General features: G+C 41.2%; 1 protein-coding gene across 3 annotated transcripts in view; it reads right to left on the minus strand.

Annotated features, from left to right (window-relative positions):
* Positions 1-20203, minus strand: part of LOC117832823 (meiosis inhibitor protein 1-like) — a 72314-nt gene extending 52111 nt beyond the window's left edge. Inside the window, exons 1-8 of one of the 3 annotated variants that reach the window (XM_034712110.1) lie at positions 20106-20203; positions 19731-19888; positions 19426-19549; positions 18072-18122; positions 15355-15428; positions 14537-14642; positions 7459-7668; positions 1871-2037 (exon numbers count right to left, since the gene is read on the minus strand). In XM_034712110.1, the coding sequence (XP_034568001.1) occupies positions 1871-2037; positions 7459-7668; positions 14537-14642; positions 15355-15428; positions 18072-18122; positions 19426-19549; positions 19731-19874 (876 nt within the window). In that variant the 5' untranslated portion in view covers positions 19875-19888; positions 20106-20203. Of the gene's footprint in view, positions 1-1870; positions 2038-7458; positions 7669-14536; positions 14643-15354; positions 15429-18071; positions 18123-19425; positions 19550-19730; positions 19934-20105 lie in introns of all 3 variants that reach the window. The other 2 variants (XM_034712108.1, XM_034712109.1) reach the window with 2 other exon arrangements.
* Between the last annotated feature and the right edge of the window lie 552 nt (positions 20204-20755).

Below are 20755 nucleotides of genomic sequence, written 5' to 3' on the forward strand. Positions count from 1 at the left end.
TTAGACTTCACTGATCACAGGAAGTAAAAACTGTCTGCAGGAGAACAAACTTTAGCAGAGTATGGATTCTGTCCCTTAAAGTCATGACACAACATCATAATGACATGCATCCTTAATGGATCTACAACATGCATGCTTCACTTCTCATTTCTAAAAGATCTGGGTCCCTTATTTTGAGCATACTGGTCCCACATTGCCTTCCACATTGCAAGCATGGACTTCTTAAGAGTTAGCTCCTCCTTCTGTCTCTCTTTCTGTGATGCCCTTACTTACTCTATGCTCTATTATTAACAAAGACCCAACATCAAGACCGGATCAGATCCAGTCCCATCTTCCAGACAGGACTCAGTCTGATCTCATCTTAATCCACCATGAGCAGAGCACTTTTTGCCGCATTTAGCAAGTTACAGTGGCAAGGACAAACTTCCTTTAACAGGCAGAAACCTCCAGCAGGACCAGACTCATGTTAGACACACATCTGCTGAGACCGAGTTGGAGAGAGGGATAGAGGGAGATGAAGAGAGAGAGAGATGATAGTGGGGAGACGGATAGTAGTAGTTGTAGCAGCTGGAGTCTGGAACGTCCACAGCAGCAGAGATCCAGAGGAACCTACGAGACAAGGGAGCTCAGGGACTCCAGAAAGGTCTAAGAAAAGAGAGAAGAGAGGGAGACCAGAAGAAAGAAAAAGAGGAGAATAAATGGTGAAGGAATGATGGAAGGAAAGGACGTGATAAGAAAAGGAGACATAAAGGATGAAGAAACATGGAAAGAACAAAGAGAAAAAGAAAGAAAGGAAGAAGGAAAGAGAGAAGTGAAGAAAGAAAGAAAGAAAGAAAGAAGAAAGAAAGAAATAATGAACAAAAGAATGAATAAAAGAAAGAAGAAGGAAGGAATGAAAGAAAGAAGGAAAAAATGAAGGAAAGAGCGAAATAATTAATAAAAAAAGAAAGAAAGAAAGAAGGAATAAAAAAAAGAAAGAAAGAAAGAAAGAAGGAAAAAAATGAAGGAAAGAACGAAATAATTAATAAAAAGAAAGAAAGAAGAAAGAAAGAAAGAAAGAAAGAAAGAAGGAAAGAAAGAGAGAGAGATGATAGAGGTGAGACAGATGGTAGTAGTTGTAGCAGCTGGAGTCTGGCACGTCCACAGCAGCAGAGATCCAGAGGAACCTACGAGACAAGGGAGCTCAGGGACTCCAGAAAGGTCTATGGTTAGTAACTTTAATGGGACAGGAAGAGTTAAAGTGAGAGACAGGCAGAGAGAGGAGAGAGAGGGACAGACAGGATCCCAGTGTTTCGGTTCCCCCGGCAGTCTTAGACCAGCTTGCAGAGTTAAACATGTTGTTCTGTGATTCATATTATCTAAGCTCACATTACTATTTTCATCTGTTTAGTTTGAGTGTAACTCTCTTCTTCTTCTTCTCTTCTTGTTTGTCCTTGTCTCTACAAAAAATGTGTGACTTTTCTTTCAGCCTCCAGAGTTCTCCACAGCTCAGAATAATTTAAAACAGTCATTTTATTCTCAAGAAGACTAGAAAGAAACAGCATTACTAATATGTTTGATAAATAATGTAGTTTCAGGTGATTTCAAGTGAAGAGTTTGATTTCATAACCCCTCGGCACACACCGGAGTTCCACTGAGCGGCTGACGTCACGCGCTGAGCTGTAATGTGAGTCATAACTGAGAAAATCTAACTCGATATAATCTACGCATTGATTTCCCAGACATGAAGCACAAATATTTGTCCAGGCTGAACCCGGCCTAAGTCCCTATTCAAAGGCCCATTAATCCAGGATCAGAGCTGCTTGTTATGATTATGGTGAGTGCCAGAATGCGGTCTTGGGGACGGGAAGCAGGATGTTTTGACAGAGACCTTTTTCAGTATGAGGGGCAGAGGGCAATGGTCGGGGGACTGTTGCTCTTGGTTTTGGCTGTTGTTGCTGTGGACGATCTGGTTCTCACTGCCCATGACCTGAATACTGGAGCTGGTCATCAGGACTGACACAGCCTCTCTGAGCTGAACCAGCAGCGACAGCAGGCCTAACAGACGAGAAGACACACATACAGGTTATGACGAATAACTCTGAACAACAACATGAAATTAATGTACAAAACCTGACATGTGGAAGAAAGATTTTAAGACATGGCAGGGGGATGGGTATGTTATACTGCAAATTAGCATTAAAGATGGTGCACTGGTTAGGGTAGTGGTTAAATCACACGCCCCATGTGCAGAGGCAGCAGTGGCCAGTTTAACTCCCAGTCTTCACTCTTTGCTGCAGGTCTTCCTCAGCTTCATTTTTAACTCAAAAAGCCGTGATCGCAGAGATCGGCCGGTGTTCTGGTTTAAACAGCGACCCTGTTAACTGGAGACTCTCAGCCGGATGCATCCCTCATAAACGTCTTTAGACCATCATTAAATATCTGATGAGGATATTTTGAAATCTTAATAAAAACTAAACTAGTTTGCATTCCCAGGAACTCCCTCTGTGTTTCAACAGCTGTGTAAACTCCACCAAACACTGACACGTTCAGCTGAAGGTCTCCAGTTTACAGGGTCACTTTTAAACCGGAACACGGGAGAAGAGACGCATTCACGGTGGGCTGAGAGAAGACTACTGTTACAAGCTGCTAAATCAAGAGAATCACAGCTTCCTCTTTTGAAAAGTACACACACATACAAAAAGATAGAACAAATAAAAACTAATGAAAGAAAGAGAAATCAAGAGAATCACAGATGGAATAAACAATGACTGTGAATGGTTTTTGGAAAATTGAAAAAAATAAAAAATAAAAAGTTAATTTGAACAAAAAAATTTTGAACAAAAATGTTGACAATTTTTTTTTTTTTTTGAGAATTGTTTTTTTGGGGAGATTTTTTTTTTTTTTTGAGAATGTTTTTTTGGGGAGATTTTTTTTTTTGGAGAATTTTTTTTTTTTTTTTTGAGAATTGTTTTTTTGAAAAAAAGATAAATTTGAGAAAAAAAATTGACGAAAAAGTTGACCCTGTCAGAAAAAGAAAAATTTTCCTCAAACTTGAAATGTGCTCCAAAAGCAGAAAAACATGAAAAAAGTGAAAAAGTTGTGCTGCGGTTGAAAAAAATGGAAAAGCAATGAATGAATCAACACAAACACTGACACGTTCAGCTGAAGGTCTCCAGTTTACAGGGTCACTTTTTAAAACCGGAACACCGGGAGGAGAGACGCATTCACGGTGGGCTGAGAGAAGACTACTGTTACAAGCTGCTAAATCAAGAGAATCACAGCTTCTTCTTTTGAAAAGTACACACACATACAAAAAAGATAGAACAATAAAAACTAATGAAAGAAAGAGAAATCAGAGAATCACAGATGTGTGTGATGTTATTGTGGACGGAGGGAGGAAGAAAAACACTGAGGTTAATCTACCAATCAGACACGTTCAGCATTGAAGGCCCCGCCCCCTGAGAGCCCAGGGACCTTTGAAAAGTACTACCCCCCTAGCAGGGACTTTTTAAGGGGAAGATTATCTACCCCTGAGCTAAATTTAGACCCTGGGTCCACCGGTTGAAACACACGTAGTTCAGGGTTAAGTTCCTCTGGTCGAAAAACGCCTTAAGAAAGGCAAAAAGGTCCCAAAAGAACTTAAAAGAACTTAAATAAGACAAAAAAGAAGATTGCAAAAGTGGCATTGGTACAGTTGCAGCTAAGTGCAAAGCGGGCTGGGATGAGAGTCAGCACCTCCAAATACAGGGTCATGGTTCTGTGCAGGAAAACAGGGAGAGAGTCTCTACTGAGATCATGAGATTAACAGGTAATGTAGCCAAACTGCGGCCACCCTCACCTGTGGTCATGAGCTTTGAGAAGAGGTCACAGATACAAGCCAGCGGTTTTTAGACGTCACAAATAACTTCTTGTTATTTGTCTTGTTTGCTTTGGATTGTCGTAAAAAAGCAGCAATCTAATTGTAGTCTGAATTGTATCCATATAAAAGCTCCTCATGGGAGCTTTAAGCAGACTCTGTATCTTTCACAGATGTTATTTAAGGATCTGTATTTATCAGAGAGTTCACTTTGGTTTGGACAAAGTTCTCAGTGTCACACTCATTGTTGACATCCTGTCTGGGACTCTGCAGCTCCTCTCTGCAGGACGCTTCCTAACCAGCCCTCATACTTCTTCTCTTTCGGGAACACTTAATAAGGTGTCGGTGTTTTTAACATGACCATAAAATCAGAATCACCACTCCCTCAGTCTGGCAGTGAAGCAGCCTGTGCCGATGGCTCTGCTTACATTTTCATCTCTATTTTATAACATCCCTCTCTTATCTTAACGTGCAAATTGTATTTTCAGGCTTTCCCGAGCGAAGGATACTGAACTTCATCTCAACAACTCCAAACCTTTGATGATAGCAACTCAATCACTTTCAGTCGGTTCTGCTGCGTGATGGATCTTAATGAGGACAGGTTTTTTTTTTCATCCATGCAGTTAATGATGCTCTAACTTTATGTTCCTGAAAAATGAGTGAAGTTTCTACGGAGAGAGGGTAACAGACTAAACTCAACAAACTAACGACTAAACTTTCAGCTCAACTTTAGAGCTCCTGTGAGAAACTCAGCTGTGTTGATTCTGACATCTCCTGAGGACGAAGCTGTACCTCTAGTTTCTTTGCTGATCCAGTCGTGTGCATATTATAACAGATTTTGCTCCCTGTGAGTTTCAGGAATGGACAAAATTTAAAAAAAAGGCTGTAGTCCGTGCAAGCACCAAAAGTTACTGTATTGGGACAGAGGGCTGGAGGTGTGAGTATACATCACTGACACACTGGGATCCTGTCTTTCCCTCTCTCTCCTCTCTCTGCCTGTCTCTCACTTTAACTCTTCCTGTCCCATTAAAGTACTAACCAATAGACCTTTCTGGAGTCCCTGAGCTCCCTTGTCCGTAGGTTCCTCTGGATCTCTGCTGTAGATTCCTTTTTTGGGGGTCTGTCATTCATTCTTTCTTTTTTCTGTCTTTCTATTTTCTTTATTCCATTCCTTCTTTCTTTCCTTTTCTCATTCTTTCCTTTTCTGTTCTTTCTTTCTTTCCTTCCTTCTTTCTTTCTTTCTTTCCTTCTTTCTTTCTTTCTTTCTTTCCTTTCATTCCTTCTTTCTTTCTGTTCTTTCTTTCCTTCCTTCCTTCTTTCTTTCATTCATTCTTTCTTTCTTTCTTTCTTTCCTTTCATTCATTCTTTCTTTCTTTCTTTCTTTCTTTCCTTCCTTCTTTCTTTCTGTCATTCATCCTTTCTTTCTTTCTGTCTTTCTATTTTCTTTATTCCATTCCTTCTTTCCTTTTCTCTTCTTTCCTTTTTTGTTCTTCTTTCTTCCTTCCTTCTCTTTTTTTCCTTCTTTCTTCTTTTTCTTTCCTTTCATTCTTCTTTCTTTCTTTCTTTCTTTCCTTCCTTCTTTCTTTCTTTCTTTCTTTCTTTCCTTCTTTCTTTCTTTCTTTCCTTCTTTCTTTCTTTCATTCCTTCTTTCTTTCTTTCTTTCTTTCTTTCCTTCCTTCTTTCTTTCTGTCATTCATCCTTTCTTTCTTTCTGTCTTTCTATTTTCTTTATTCCATTCCTTCTTTCTTTCCTTTTCTCATTCTTTCCTTTTCTGTTCTTTCGTTCTTTCTATCATTCTTTCTTTCATTCCTTTTTCCTTTTATTCCTTCTTTCTTTCTTTCTTTCCTTTCATTCCTTCTTTTTTTCTTTCTTTCTTTCCTTCCTTCTTTCTTTCTTTCATTCCTTCTTTCTTTCTTTCTTTCTTCACTTCTCTTCTTTCTCTCTTTGTTCTGTCCATATTGCTTCGTCCTTTTTATCTCCTTTTCTTACCCCGTCCTTTCCTTCTGTCATTCTTCACCATTTCTTCTCCTCTTTTCTTTCTTCTGGTCTCCCTCTCTTCTCTCTTTTCTTAGACCTTTCTGGAGTCCTGAGCTCCCTTGTCTCGTAGGTTCCTCTGGATCTCTGCTGCTGTGGACGTGGTCCAGACTCCAGCTGCTACAACTACTACTATCCGTCTTCCCACTATCATCTCTCTCTCTCTCTCTCTCTCTCTCTCTCTCCTCTCTTCTTCATCTCCCTCTATCCCTCTCCCAACACGGTCTCAGCAGATGTGTGTCTAACATGAGTTCTGGTCCTGCTGGAGGTTTTTGCCCTGTTAAAGGAAGTTTGTCCTTGCCACTGTAACTTGCTAAATGCTGCAAAGTGCTCTGCTCATGGTGGATTAAGATGAGATCAGACTGAGTCCTGTCTGGAAGATGGGACTGGATCTGATCCGGTCTTGATGTGGGTCTTTGTTAATAATAGAGCATAGAGTACAGTCTAGACTGTTTGGAAAGAGTCTGAGGAGAACATTTGTTGGGATTTGTCGCTTTATAAATAAGATTGATGATTGACATCATGATGCAGCTTTCAGTTTGAGGCTGATCTGAGGGAGGTGGACAGTGTCACCACGTTTTGCATCATCTCATGCACGCTGTCTCTCATACATGCAGAAGCAGACAAACACTCACACACCCACCCCCAAACAGGACTCATGGGGCCGTGACCATGATGCCCCTGATAATAACAAAGACTGAGCAGTATCGCAAGTACCCTGAAATATACAGTCATGTGTCCCCGGAGTTAAATAAGTAATAACAGCTTACCTTTCTGTTGCACTGTCCTATACTTTTCCAATACGTGTCCTGAGTTTTAAATTATTAATGAAACGGCGCTGCTGTGTCTTGTGCGTCTGAACAAAATGGAAGAACCGAAGCTACACACGCCGACTGAAGCCCGATCTATGAAGTAGAAAGCTGAAATCCACTGTGTAAATAGCATCACACCTGCCTGCAGGCGCACCTGGCTCTCATGTGAAATGAAAGTGTCGTAGCTGATGTATGAATTGAACGGCACAGAGGGCTGAGACGTGTTTATTAGTGCATCACAATCCTCTCTTCAAAGTGATAGTGAAACAGAGATATTTTTATGTGCACCGTCTCGCGGGAAATGTTAACTGGCCTCTCTCTGGCACACATGTCTGTTAATGTCTTTGGAAAATATACTCTGGTATTATAAAGTATCCAGTCTTCCTGAGAACTGCAATCAAATCCAGTTCCCATGATGTTTATGAGTCAACATAGACCCGACTGTCAACGCTTTACTAGCCCGTCACGTCTTAATCTAATTTGTGCTTGAGATCGTGCGTGTTAGATCGAGCCCTTCAAGTATTATACGTTAGATAACATCATAGCTTGGTTCCAGGCAGCTAGTTAAATGTTCATGGAGTTCTCTTGTAAACTCTCCAAAAACTTGAGGTTACTGTCGTTTCAAATTACTGTTTTTTTTTATTGTTTTGAAAATATCTCATCCATGTTTGTCATGATGTCTCCGTTCAGACAAACCTTGACTTCTTCTCAACTTCTTAAATACAAATCCTTCTAATAAACATAATGAAAGGAGCAATGTGTGATTTCTCTCACCGGTGCACTTATTGATGAGCTGAGGGGAGCTGGCGTTGGCTAAAGTCTGCAGTAACAGGATGCACACTCTGTCTCTGATGGTGGCGGGTAAGGACTGACCCGCCAAGCCTCCAGCTGTCCTGAACAGTCTGAGCCACACGGACAGGACCGAGGCCTTCAGCGCTTCATCTGGGTACAGTAGGGCGGAGCACAGGTGATCCAGCAGCGGGGCTGGAGGACAGAGACGGGGGACAGGTGAGTAAACACAGAAACAAACTGAGGGCGGGTATAAAAGAGAAGGATGAATAAGTGATGTTCTTTCAGTTGGCACAAGATATGCAGGAGAGGAAAGGGTTATAGTTTGTGGGAGAAGAAGAAATTATCAGACACTGAAGGGAGACGGCAGAACAATGAAGACCGAACTGCAGAGAACAGAGCGTGTTTGTGAGTCTCACCTTAAAGAGCTCTCCAGCTATGAAGAAAACGCTTGAGCAACACTGGAGGGAGAGTTGCAATGATGATGAAAGGATCGAGGATGGGCTACTGGGGAGAAAGAGCGGTAAAATGGCATGTGGGAGAGGGGTGCAAAAGAGGTGGTTGTAAAAATACACAGAGAAGAGTCTCTTTTGGTGCAAAGCAGAAGGAAGCTGGAGAGTCCTAGATTCGCTGTCTGACGGAGGGGAGAATGGTTCAGAGTCACAAGAGGAGAAAAACATCAGAACGAGAGAAACTCATGCAGAGCGTGATGATGGAAGAGACAAAAATAAGAAGAGAGGAGCGGGTTAAAAGGACTGATTCAGTAAGAGAGAGAGCTGGAGGGAGAAGAGAGTGTAAGTTATTGAGAGAGGGCTTTCAAACCAGGTGTAATAATCAAATTAAATATCAGAGGTAAGAGTGACTCATTCCCTCTTTAACCGCTCTTTAAGGCTTCAGTACCTTCAAACCAATTTTCCTCTCGTTAAGTCAAAGAGGGTGACAGAAGTGCTAACTTCAAGTGCCAAGAATAACGGGGCGAGCCAGATTTAAATTATAAGTTTGATGAGGGAAAGAGAAGGTAGGTGTACAGCTTTAACACGTACATTTATATAAATTGTTTTTGCATTCTTTAACGTGCAGTTGACCCTAAGAGCCACGTAGTTAACAGGTTTCTTCTACACCCCCTGTCGCCACCTGTGCCATCACAGGTACATCATCATTCTGTGACAAACACTAGAGTCAGAACTAGAGTCATCATCTACATGCTCCCCCTTGGTCACATCATACGCCGCCATGGCCTCCATTTCCACTGTTATGCCGACGACATCCAGCTTTACATTTCAACCACATCCATCACCGCTGCTTCCCACACCACCCTCACAAACTGCCTCACTGAAATAAACTCCTGGATGCAAACAAACTTCTCAACTCAATTGTAATAAATCCAAAATTCTTATCATAGGCCCAAAATCCCTCACCTCCACCTGCCCGGACTTCTCACTCACTATTGATAAATCCACTGTTTCAGCATCCGCCCACATCGTAACCTTGGTATCATTTTGATCAGTCACTCAACTTTCAACAACTCATGAACAATATTTCAAAAAACGCTTTCTTCCACCTCAAAAACATCGCCCGTCTCCGCCCCTCCCTTTCCTTCACTGCAGCTGAAACTCTCACCCACGCCTTCATCACCTCAAGACTCCATTATTGCAATAGCATCCTCTACGGCAGGGGTTCTCAAAGTGTGGGTCTGGACCCTCTGGGGGGTCGCGAGACACAAATGAGGGGTCGTGAGATGTCTTCCAGAATTTTATTCTCAAAATAGTAAATTTTACACATTATAGTAGAAAATATTTAAACAAAAATAGTAGCTAACCTTGAAATAAAACCTTGAAAATAGAAAATGTAATGAGTTTTCTGCCTTTCTTTGTTGCCTGATGTCTCCTAAGTTTAGAATTAGTGAACAGTTAATTATCAAAAGCATCAGTAGCAGCAGGTTAATTCATAACAGCACAGGAAACACAGACACATGCTCATATAGGTAGGGTCATTTTCTGCAGACCAGCTAAATGAAGACACATGAACTCACTTTGAGGGACAGTGGGGGTCCCGAGTCTTTGCCACCTATATTTTGGGGGTCGCGGACTGAAAAGTTTGGGAACTCCTGCTCTACGGTTCACCCAACACCCTCCTCAACAAACTACAATACATACAAAACTCAGCTGCACACCTCCTCACTCACTCACTCCCGCTCCAGAGACCACATCACCCCAGTCCTCCAGAACCTCCATTGGCTTCCCATCCCCTCAAGAATACAGTACAAGATCCTCCTCATCACCTACAAAGCCCTCCACAATCTAGCTCCCTCCTACCTCACTGACCTTCTGCAGCCATACAATCCCTCCACCAATGCCAACCTCCTCTCCCCTCTCACAAAACCCAAGCACCGAACCTGGGGGGACAGGGCCTTCTCTGCTCTGTCGCTGCCCCCACCCTCTGGAACTCTCTCCCCCAACACCTCAGACTCTCTCCCTCACTCACCAAATTCAAATCCGGACTCAAAACACACCTTTTTACAAAGGCTTTTAAACTAGAATTGGTTGATTTTTTTCTTGTTTTGTTTTATTTTGCTGTCTTGCTCTTCTTTGCTTTTTTTTTTGCACTGCTTTTCTATTGTATAATTTTATCTTATTTTCCTGTAAAGTGCTTGGAGAATCTTTTAAAGCGCTTTTATAAATAAAATGTATTAATATTATTATTATTATTAGAGTACACATGATGTGAGGAACCACAGGCAGAGAGACAAAGAGGCGGCTTGGGGGAAATAAAGAAGAGGAAGAGAGTTAGTTCAGAAACAGAGAGAGGCTGGAAGAGAGAGAGAGAGAGAGAGAGAGAGAGAGAGAACAACGTACGAGAGCCGAGCCCAGCTGCTCTGTGAAGCAGATCAAAACCCATGTGAGCCAGGAGAGGCTCCCAGACATGTTTGATTAAACCAAAATATATGAGGCGTCCAAGATGAGAGTGGAGCTTAAAAGAGAAAGAGACTGAAGAGGGGAGAAGGGGAGGAGGGAGATAAGAGCGGGTGGTTAAAGGATGGGTGGAAAATGAAAGCCTTACTGTTTTTAACATGAGGCACGCAAACACAGAAACCGAGGCACGACAAACTGAATCCCATGAAACATTTCTTTCTCTGCGTTTGGAAACTAAGGATTTATTCCATGTTATTGTTTCATTTCTTGCTGTGACGCTCTGCACCCGCCACGCTTTGTTCCTCCTGTGATCTGCTCTCTACAATATTTCTCCTCTGATGTTTTCACTCGTTTCTTTAGCCTGATATCAAAACTCACTCTGAAGCTTTTTATACTTCCAGCTCTCATTGTTTCCTGCAAACAAAATGTGCGTTTGACGAACTAAAATATCCCTGCACACCAAACAAGTCCTTGTTTGTGTTTCTTTGAGGAGCCTTGAGCGAAAGCACTGATGTGGTGAATTAATTTGTAGCTAAAGAAAATATATTTGAATCAGTGAACTTATTTTTAATCTCCAGCTTTGAGAAATGTGAAAGAAATATGGCAGCTTGTAAAAGTGTCCCCTCCTCTCTCCTCTTTCATCCTTCATGTTATGTTTGTCTGCTTTCTTCTTTCTTATCTAAAAACCCTTCCTCTTCCCAGCTCCTGCGTTTCATCTGGATCCACTCCTCCAGGGGAATTTGGACACCAGTAATAACTAAGAGAAAGAGGAGGGAGGAAGCCAGAGGGACGCTAAGTTTTGAGACAAATGGAGTGAGTCAGAGCGAGGGAGTCATTTGTGTTGGGTGCTCTGGGCTCTTGTTATTGTTGGCGTGCTGTTGTCGTTAGTCCAAACAGCCCCGCGGAGGCACGATGAGTGACGGGCCGCAGAGAGGCACGCACAGTCAATAGTGGCGGCCCGCATCGTGCATCAGCATCACAACAACCTGCCGCTACCTGCGTCTGCTCAGGGGAGCTTTAAACTCACGAGGGGTGCACACATGTGGCACAGAACAAAACTATAACTCCTGCCTGCTGGGCTCAACGCTCACACTCACTCTCTTTTAAAGACAATCAGCTGATTAACGCCGCACATTAAACAGAGCGGTGTAATGTTTCTGCGAGGAGACATCACACAGGTGGTTGTAGCAGAGACGAGGGTGATGCGTACTCTGCAGCTCTGCAAACAGACATATAGATATAAACACACGGTGCATGTCAGGGGGGAAAGGCTGCGTGAACGTGCATTTGTAACTTCTGCAGCTCGTTCCTTTATTTGCAGAAAGAGCCGCCGCCACCGCCGCCGCCGCCGCGTCGGATATGCAGATGGAATTTAAAGTGTGGCCAAAGCGCGGATATCTCAAAGAAGCTGGAGCGTATTTGAAAGGTCGTAACAGCGAGAGAGAGATTGGATTGAAAAAGTTCAAAGAAGAGGATATTAGAAATAGAGTTCTTCTCATATCTCAGAGGCAGAGGGAGTGGAACCGGGTACAGCAGCAGCACCGGGAGAATAATTCAGGAGTGGATACAGTCGGACTACTTCTATGCATTATGGATGTTGTTGAAAAGGTCAAAATGGGCTGTTATGATTAAGTTACAGACTCTGCCCCCCACCCTCCGCCCACGATAAATAAAGTACCTCTGATTCTGAGTTGTGGATATTGAAGAAAGGATTCAGCTTCAGATTAAAGTGCTGCATTGAGCAAACATTTCATCTGTGACTCAGGCCGGTACGAATAACATTAACTTGACTTCACCCAGGGCCTGATTCACTAAGGTTTGTGCAGCTAAGCTTGTGCAGATGAGCCCAAAAGAGACGGTCTAATTCACAAACCACAGAGCAAACAGCGTCACTGTGCACCGCTGTTGTTTACAGACATTAAAGTGAGCTATTAAGTATTTCTCTGGGGTAGAATCAAGCAGCAAACTCCAGTCTAAAAATATGAGTCTAATGTGGAAGTGTTCAAAGCTGCGGTTCATCGAGGATCCAGAAGTACAGGAAGTCACATACACATGAATGGGAAACAGACGATCTCTACAGCAGAAATAAACAAGTTTACAGCCTGGTACAAAAGACCAGTGGAGTCTGTCTTTTTCATTCTTTCCTGCTTTCTTTCTTTCTTTCCTTTCATTCCTTCTTTCTTTCTTTATTGTATTCCTTCTTTCTTTCTTTATTGTATTCCTTCTTTCTTTCTTTCTTTCTTTCATTACTTTCATTCATTCTTTCTTTCTTTATTGTATCCTTCTTCCTCTTCCTTCTTTCTTCTTTCTTCTTTATTCTTCCTCTCATTCCTTCTTCTTCCTTATTGTATTCCTTCTTCCTTCTTTCATTCTTTCCTTCTTTCTTTCTTCCTCTCATCCTTCTTCTTCTTATTGTATTCCTTCTTTCCTTCTTTCTTTCTTTATTGTATTCCTTCTTTCTTTCTTTCTTTCTTTCATTACTTTCATTCCTTCTTTCTTCCTTTATTGTATTCCTTCTTTCCTTCTTTCTTTCTTTATTGTATTCTTTCCTTCTTTCTTTCTTTCTTTCATTACTTTCATTCCTTCTTTCTTTCTTTATTGTATTCCTTCTTTCCTTCTTTCTTTCTTTTGTATTCCATTCTTTATTCTTTCTTTCTTTCATTACTTCATCTTCTTTTCTTCCTTTATTGTATTCCTTCTTTCCTTCTTTCTTTCTTTATTGTATTCTTTCCTTCTTTCTTTCTTTCTTTCATTACTTTCATTCCTTCTTTCTTTCTTTATTGTATTCCTTCTTTCCTGCTTTCTTTCTTTCCTCTCATTCCTTCTTTCTTTCTTTCCTTTCATTCCTTCTTTCTTTCTTTATTGTATTCCTTCTTTCCTTCTTTCTTTCTGTATTGTATTCCTTCTTTCTTTCTTTCTTTCTTTCCTTTCATTCCTTCTTTCTTTCTTTATTGTATTCCTTCTTTCTTTCTTTCTTTCTTTCTTTCCTTTCATTCCTTCTTTCTTTCTTTATCATATTCCTTCTTTCCTTCTTTCTTTTTGTCTTTCTTTCTTTCTTTATTCCTTCTTTCTTTATTTCTTTCTTTTTTCCTTTGTTCTGTCCATATTTCTTTCTTTCTTTTATTCCTTCTTTCTTTATTTCTTTCTTTTTTCCTTTGTTCTGTCCATATTTCTTTCTTTCTTTTATTCCTTCTTTCCTGCTTTCTTTATTTCTTTCCTTTTTCCTTTCATTCCTTTTTTTTCTTTCTTTCTTTCTTCTTCCCTTCTCTGTTTTCTTCTTCCTCTCTTTGTTCTTTTGATGTTGCTTCGTCCTTTCCTTCTGTCATTCCTCCACCATTTCTTCTCCTCTTTTTCTTTCTTCTGGTCTCCCTCTCTTCTCTCTTTTCATAGACCTTTCTGGAGTCCCTGAGCTCCCTTGTCTCGTAGGTTCCTCTGGATCTCTGCTGCTGTGGACGTTGATGTTTACAGCCTGGTTCAAAAGACGAGTGGAGTCTGGATAGCTCATTTCTCGATGTGCTCTCACTGTGAGGGGGGTGAATTGTTTTCTAACGAGGCAATTTCAAAGATATTGCGATTACGATTCTTCCAATGAGAAGCACAGCTGACTGCAGGAACACTGCAGCTGTTGGCTCGGAGGCTCAAACTCCACCTCTTTATGTCACATTGGCTCAACATAAGCAATATGGCTGCCGCCGATTGCCTTCAAAACTGCTCTTCAGAAACAGATGGGTGACGTCACGGATACTACGTCCATATTAATACAGTCTGTGGGTAGAATCTGACCCTTTCTATGCAAATAACAATACAAATAGGAATTACAATCATGCATAGTTGGAGCTAAATTTGGTTGGTGGTAACTGTGCTGCAGATACCACATGTCATGACAACAACTCCACCTCTGGATGACCTAAAGATAAAGTCCGGTACGACACCCGCATAACTGCTGACGCTGTCGATCTCAAGCTCCATTTTACCCCCACTCACGAACAAGACCCCGAGATACTTAAACACCCCCACTTGGGGCAACTGGGTGAGTTTAAGTATCTCTGACATCCATCATTTGTGCGTATAGTGATGTCATGAAACACTGGTGCTCCTCTTTGCACTCAGTACCTGTATAACTGAGAGGTGTGTCTGTTGCAGAGTCTTACCGTAATGAGTAACCAGGGTGTGAGCCAGGTCGGGGACCGCTTCCACCAGGCTCCCCAAGAACTTGAAAACAGGCAGGAAGGCGTTCATACCGAACTGGTCCCTGAACTGAACAGAATAAAAATCAATAACAGAAGACAAATCAGAGGAAAGGAGCTTTTTATTGAACTCTCATTTGCAGAGCACCGCTTCAGGGCGTACAGGCTCATGTCAGATTTAACAAATGGCACACAGAGGCTGTCTGTGACACTGTGAGCTGCAGAGAGCATGTTATTTAAAGCTGATCCACTAAAACTCAAACCCTCACAGCACACCAAAGTACTTTAATGTTATTAAGGGAGGTAAAAAGTGACTTTAACTTCTCTAACTCCTCTTCTATATCAACCTTCGACATGAGCCTGTGATTCACTTTTATGTCTCAGACACAAACGTCTTCTCCCAGCGCTCAGGCAGACTGCTTTATGGTTCACAGATGGTCGCTTTAAATACATTTCCTTTGAATTTTTCTAATCAGGCTCCATTCTAGTAACATAAATGTGACCTGTCTGCACCTCCATATGGAGTCAAACCTCTGTCATCATCAGCGTAGTGGATTTACTCTCCTCCATCTGGCTCCTGATTGAGGCTTTTCCACTACTGCCTCTCCCAGAGGTGACACAAAAGAGAGGCACTCGTCTGTTTACCAAACAACCCGGGGAGGCTGTGTTGTTCCTTACACAAGTGCTGTTAAATATTTCAGCGTGTGTGATGAGCATGTTTCTGAGCCTGTGTGTGTAAACCAGCAGGAGTTTCTCTGCATGTCTGTGAATGTGTGCCTCACCTGTTCGTGTATCTCATCCAAAACAAAACGGTATGACGGCTCACTCTGGAGCTCCAGAAGCAGCTGAACCAGCACTGGAACACACAAACACATGTATACACAAAGACACACACATCAGACAGAAAACAGAAGATCCTGCATTAGAAAAACATCAAAGTTAAAGTCAGTTTCTCACATTTAGGAGAGGAAAAGAAAACAGCACAGCAGCGTTTCTACAACCTGGATATGAGTGAGCTTTCTTAAGTTGTAGATGTTTTTAAATCAGTGTTTATCTTATCTGAGTGATCCTGTCACGTGTGTTAGAGCTGATCTGATGTCAACAGTTCAGAAAGCCATAACTACTACCTGCAGATATTCCTCTGAGCTAAAATCCACCCCATAAAGTCTCCCGGTCATGTTGTTATAATTAGAGTCGGCACCATACCAGAATTTTGAACTCTGAAACAACACCAGTAAAAATCAAGTGATATTAAAAACCTGTTTCATTTCCACAACAACTATTAGTGAACTCCTGTGCACCCAAAATAGTTCACTTTGTTACCTTAGATTTTCAACCTGCACACTTTGATTTACATCACCATATCACCAGGGGATTATAGTCCCATACAAACACTGAGTAAATGCATCGAACAAATCAATGACTGGACCAGAGACAGAACTTTCTTCAGTTAAACAAAGAAAAAACTGAAATGATTGTTTTTGGAGGAAGAAAGGTTAAAGGTTACTGCTGTGATGGAATTCAGCAACAAACTGGACACTGGACACAGAAGACTCAGGAGACTCTGACGGCTTACGTTGAAATAGTTTATGTAGAACTTGGCCAAGGAGAAATAACATAACAGTACACAGGCAGGAGAGTGCAGTGCAATGCCAAGTCAGTTCTGACAGACAAAACCCTTGGCATGGTATTTATTCCCTCTGAAGACGACACTAAAGTTAGATAACCATGTTTGGACAATAGGAACACAACAAGTAAGAAGAAGACCTGTGCTCTAGTTCTGGAGACACATAGTGTGGTCTAGACCTCCTATGTTTGTAAAAGCGTCTTGAGATAACGTTTGTTGTGATTTGGCGCTATACAAATAAAGATTGATTGATAAAGATTGATTGATTGATTGATTGATTGATTGATTGATGATTGATTGATTGATTGATTGATTGATTGATTGATTGATTGATAACACATAGATAAAGACAGGAGCAGGGGGAGAGATCTTGACTACTACCCTGACATTATCTTGCCCGTAACAGATGACATAGGAATCAAGTTACTCTAAACATGACATTTAGACTGAAAGAATACAATAGTTAAACATTCTTATATACATATATAAGACTATGAAAATTCCACGACAACTGCTCAGCTCCAATCTGCACAGATGAAATGTTCAAACCAAGCCAGAAACCTTGGTGTAGTCTTAGACTCAGACCTTAATTTCAGCAGCCACATTAAGACAATTACAAAGTCAGCCTACTATTCAAATCCCAACTCGAAACTCACCTGTTCAAACTGACATATTCACTCTAAACTGGACTCTCTGCACCTCACTAGTTTTTACTTTTTATTTATTACTTTTTGTTTGTTTGTTTGTTTTTATGATGTTTTAATGATGTATGCTTTTATGATCTGTAAGGTGACCTTGGGTGATCTGAAAGGCGCCCAAAATAAGATGTATTTTTATTATTATTATTATTACGGCCGAGCAGAGACACACAGCCGTCAGGACGAAGCGTGACTTCAGCAGCAAACGGATGAAATCTGGTGTTTGTGCAGACGTGTGAATGTGTTTATAAGTTCTGTAAGAGCGTAACCGCTGTGAGATGATCTGTGAGAATAACTTGTCTTTTCTACCATTTCTTCTTCTTCTTCTTTCTCTGTACTTTGTCTCTATGTTGATCGACCTGTTCTTCTTCCCTCCCTCTCTCTCTTTCTTTTCCTTGCAGTAGCTTTGGATTGAAAGCATGTCTTCAGTAGATCTGTCTTTTCATCAGCTTTGGTGCTTTTCAATATGATCAAATGTAAGAACAGGTTGTATCACGAATCAGAGTACCTTATTTTTAATATTGATAGATCTTTGTGTCTCCTCTCCTCACGCATACATTATGACTGCCTTATTCTTAGGATGGAAATGAGTCTCAAAATGTGTCAATCACTTCTTTTAGCAATCAGCGGGAGCTGTGTCACATTTTAAGCACTCCACTAACTATTACAGCAAAGTGGTCCCCGAGGCGTTTTCCGACAGCTTCCATAAAATCACTCTGTCGTTTGCACTTAGCAAAACATGTCTGCATTTAAAGCAGTTAGCTGCAGTGAGGAGACTCCGACTGTGCATGAAAATGTGTTAGTTCACTGAGAGGAGAACGTTACGACGACACTGAGAAATACCTGCAGGTGACAGACTGAGCTGATCACTAAATATGGACAGGTAGCTGTGCACGGCTTTGAACGTATACAAACATGTGAAGCTCAAAATGTTACTCTAAATATGAGGAATCAATGCAATCACATCAGTAACCAGCTGTTTCTGTTATCACAGAGAGAGCAGCGTCTTTGATTAACAGAGGGAGCCTTTTATTTGTGCTCTGTTACAAAGTTAGTTCCAACATGAGTGAGAGGAGAATATGAGCAGGACGTCTCTGTTTGTGCTTGTGTTTGTTTATGCACTCCAACATCAACACAAATACATTACCCTGACTACAAAGAGGCATCTCCTCACCTTGCTCAACCTTTCCCAGGGTGGTCGGGTCCTCCTTGGAGCGAAGCATCCCTGGAGACAAAGCAGCAAAGGCGGGCTGGATTTAAAAAGCAGACTTCAAAAACCGTGATGTGCAGAGCTCCCTCGGAGGTCGGATAACAAAAATAAAGACACAGAATTAACACTCAGGGAGGAGACAGGGACAAACAAAGCAGAGGATACAAGGTACAAAGACATTACATGTAGAATTGTGTTGTTGATCTCATGTGAGAGTGATAAGAGGTGCATTCTTTGTAACTTTGATTAGATTTGCTGCACTTTCAAAACACATAGCTGCATAAAAAGCAAAGACAAACACGACATTTTCTCACATGCTTTTTAAATTTGTCTTTTCAGAAATTCAGATCTGAAGGCCGGCTCTTTTGTCCCCTTTGCAGCTTTATTTGTGTGGATTAGTCATATCTTGTTTGCACAGAAAGGAGTAAGCCCAAAAATTTGGATTTCTAGTTAACAAAAAGAATCTGAAAAAATGTGATGCAATTTTCAACCATTCAATTATCCCTGCACTGACAGTGTAACTACACATTTGATATGTTTCAGCTGTCATGATAGGAAAAATGACCAACAGGAATAAAATGGAGAAATGGAAATTTCTGGACATTTCATCAGAGGATGATTCCAATGAATTAAGAAGTAGATAAACTTCATGTTCTATGTGTCACAGCTTGAGCAAACCAGAGCTGATGAGAAGTCAATGTGAAGCTGAGGGTCAGTGCAACACCCTTCTAATGACGGCCTCTCTTCATCTCCCTCTATCTCTCTCTCCAACGCGGTAGGTCTCAGCAGATGTGTGTCTAACGTGAGTCTGGTCCTGCTGGAGGTCTCTTTTCTTAGACCTTTCTGGAGTCCCTGAGCTCCCTTGTCTCGTAGGTTCCTCTAGATCTCTGCTGCTGTGGACATGCCAGACTCCAGCTGCTACAACTACTACTATCTGTCTCCCCACTATCATCTCTCTCTCTTCATCTCCCTCTATCCCTCTCTCCAACACGGTCTCAGCAGATGTGTGTCTAACATGAGTCTGGTCCTGCTGGAGGTTTCTGCCTGTTAAAGGAAGTTTGTCCTTGCCACTGTAACTTGCTAAATGCTGCAAAGTGCTCTGCTCATGGTGGATTAAGATGAGATCAGACTGAGTCCCGTCTCTAAGATGGGACTGGATCTGATCCTGTCTTGATGTTAGGTCTTTGTTAATAATAGAACATAGAGTATGGTCTAGACCTAAATAAAGATTGATTGATTGGCAGAGGTAAGGAGTGAAAGGTGAGTCCAGTCCTTCCTCCTCATCCTGACTCTAATGTTTGAAGTCTCTGAGTCTCACCCAGGAGAGAAGCTGTGAAATGCAGACAGACTCTGTGGTCCTGCTGGAGCAGCCCTCTCAGGACCCCGGGGGAACACCTCAACACCCCGCTGATACTGGACAGGACAAACGATTTCCTCACAGACTGCAGAACAGAAAGAAAGGAGGAGAGAGAAGATGAGAGGGAGTTTGTGCTTCAAGGGGAATATGTGTAGGCTACTTTCTATTAATTGAATCAGGTCGTTCCTCAGATGTACCTGCATGGAGGAAACGATGATGTTTGGAGGATATTTATTGAATTAAACTGACTCTTGTGTGTTTCTTACCGCTACATCCTCCCTCTCCATCATCTCTATCACACAGGTCACACAGAGCAGCAGGCCGCCCCCCTCAGCAGGCCCCAGGCGCCCGCTCCACCTCGGGTCGTGTCTGAAGTGGGTCTTGTCGTGGATTATGTCCCCACCTGTCATGTTTGTTGCTCCACCTGTCGACAGGAACACGTCAGGTGGACTTAATTATGATGTAAACACTGTAGAAAGTGAGCAAAGGCTAGTTAGCATAATGTTAGCTTAGTCGTTAGCCTGTATCAAAATTAAAGCTCGCGATCAGGATAAACGCGGGAATGTGACGGTTCTAAGTATTGGTGAATAAAGTTATATCACATTAAAATACTCACATTCAATCTATATTGCTTAACTTACCGTTAAATAAAGGAAGAAATAGCAGTGGATGAAAACGTTAGCATTTCAGCTAAAGTTTAAAAAAAAGTTAAATTTTCGCGCCTCTTTTTTTTTAAATACAAACTTTATTGAAATGATGAAAAAACACAAACAAAAAAACTTGGTAACAAAACATTTAAACATAATGACATTGAAGCATTCTTGAAATTAATGTTTAAAATATAGAAAGCTAATAAAAATGTATTTCTTTCACATTTAAAATATTATAGGTTTCCCTAAATGTGTTTTTTCATATTTCAGGAGCAAGAGAATAACTTGTGCACAAAATGTCATTATCTTGTTGAACCCATAGACTGTATAAATATATATATAAATATATCTTGTTGGACCCTTATTTATACAGTCTGTGGTAGGACCAAGTTATTATCTTGTTCGTATTAGCACAAAATAATAACTTACTTCCAAAAGATATTTATATTGTGCACACAAGTTATTGTCTGGAAGGAATAAGTACATTATCCTGTGTGCTTAAGATAACCATATGCACACAGGATAATTATCTTGTGGTGACAAGTTATTCTCTCGTGTGCAAAATATAATTATTTCGTGCAGTTATGAACATCCCACAAGTTAATAACTTGTTCCCAGAGCATAATTATATTGTGTGAACA

This window comes from Notolabrus celidotus, chromosome 20 (genome assembly GCF_009762535.1).
Source record: "Notolabrus celidotus isolate fNotCel1 chromosome 20, fNotCel1.pri, whole genome shotgun sequence".
NCBI lineage: Eukaryota > Metazoa > Chordata > Actinopteri > Labriformes > Labridae > Notolabrus > Notolabrus celidotus.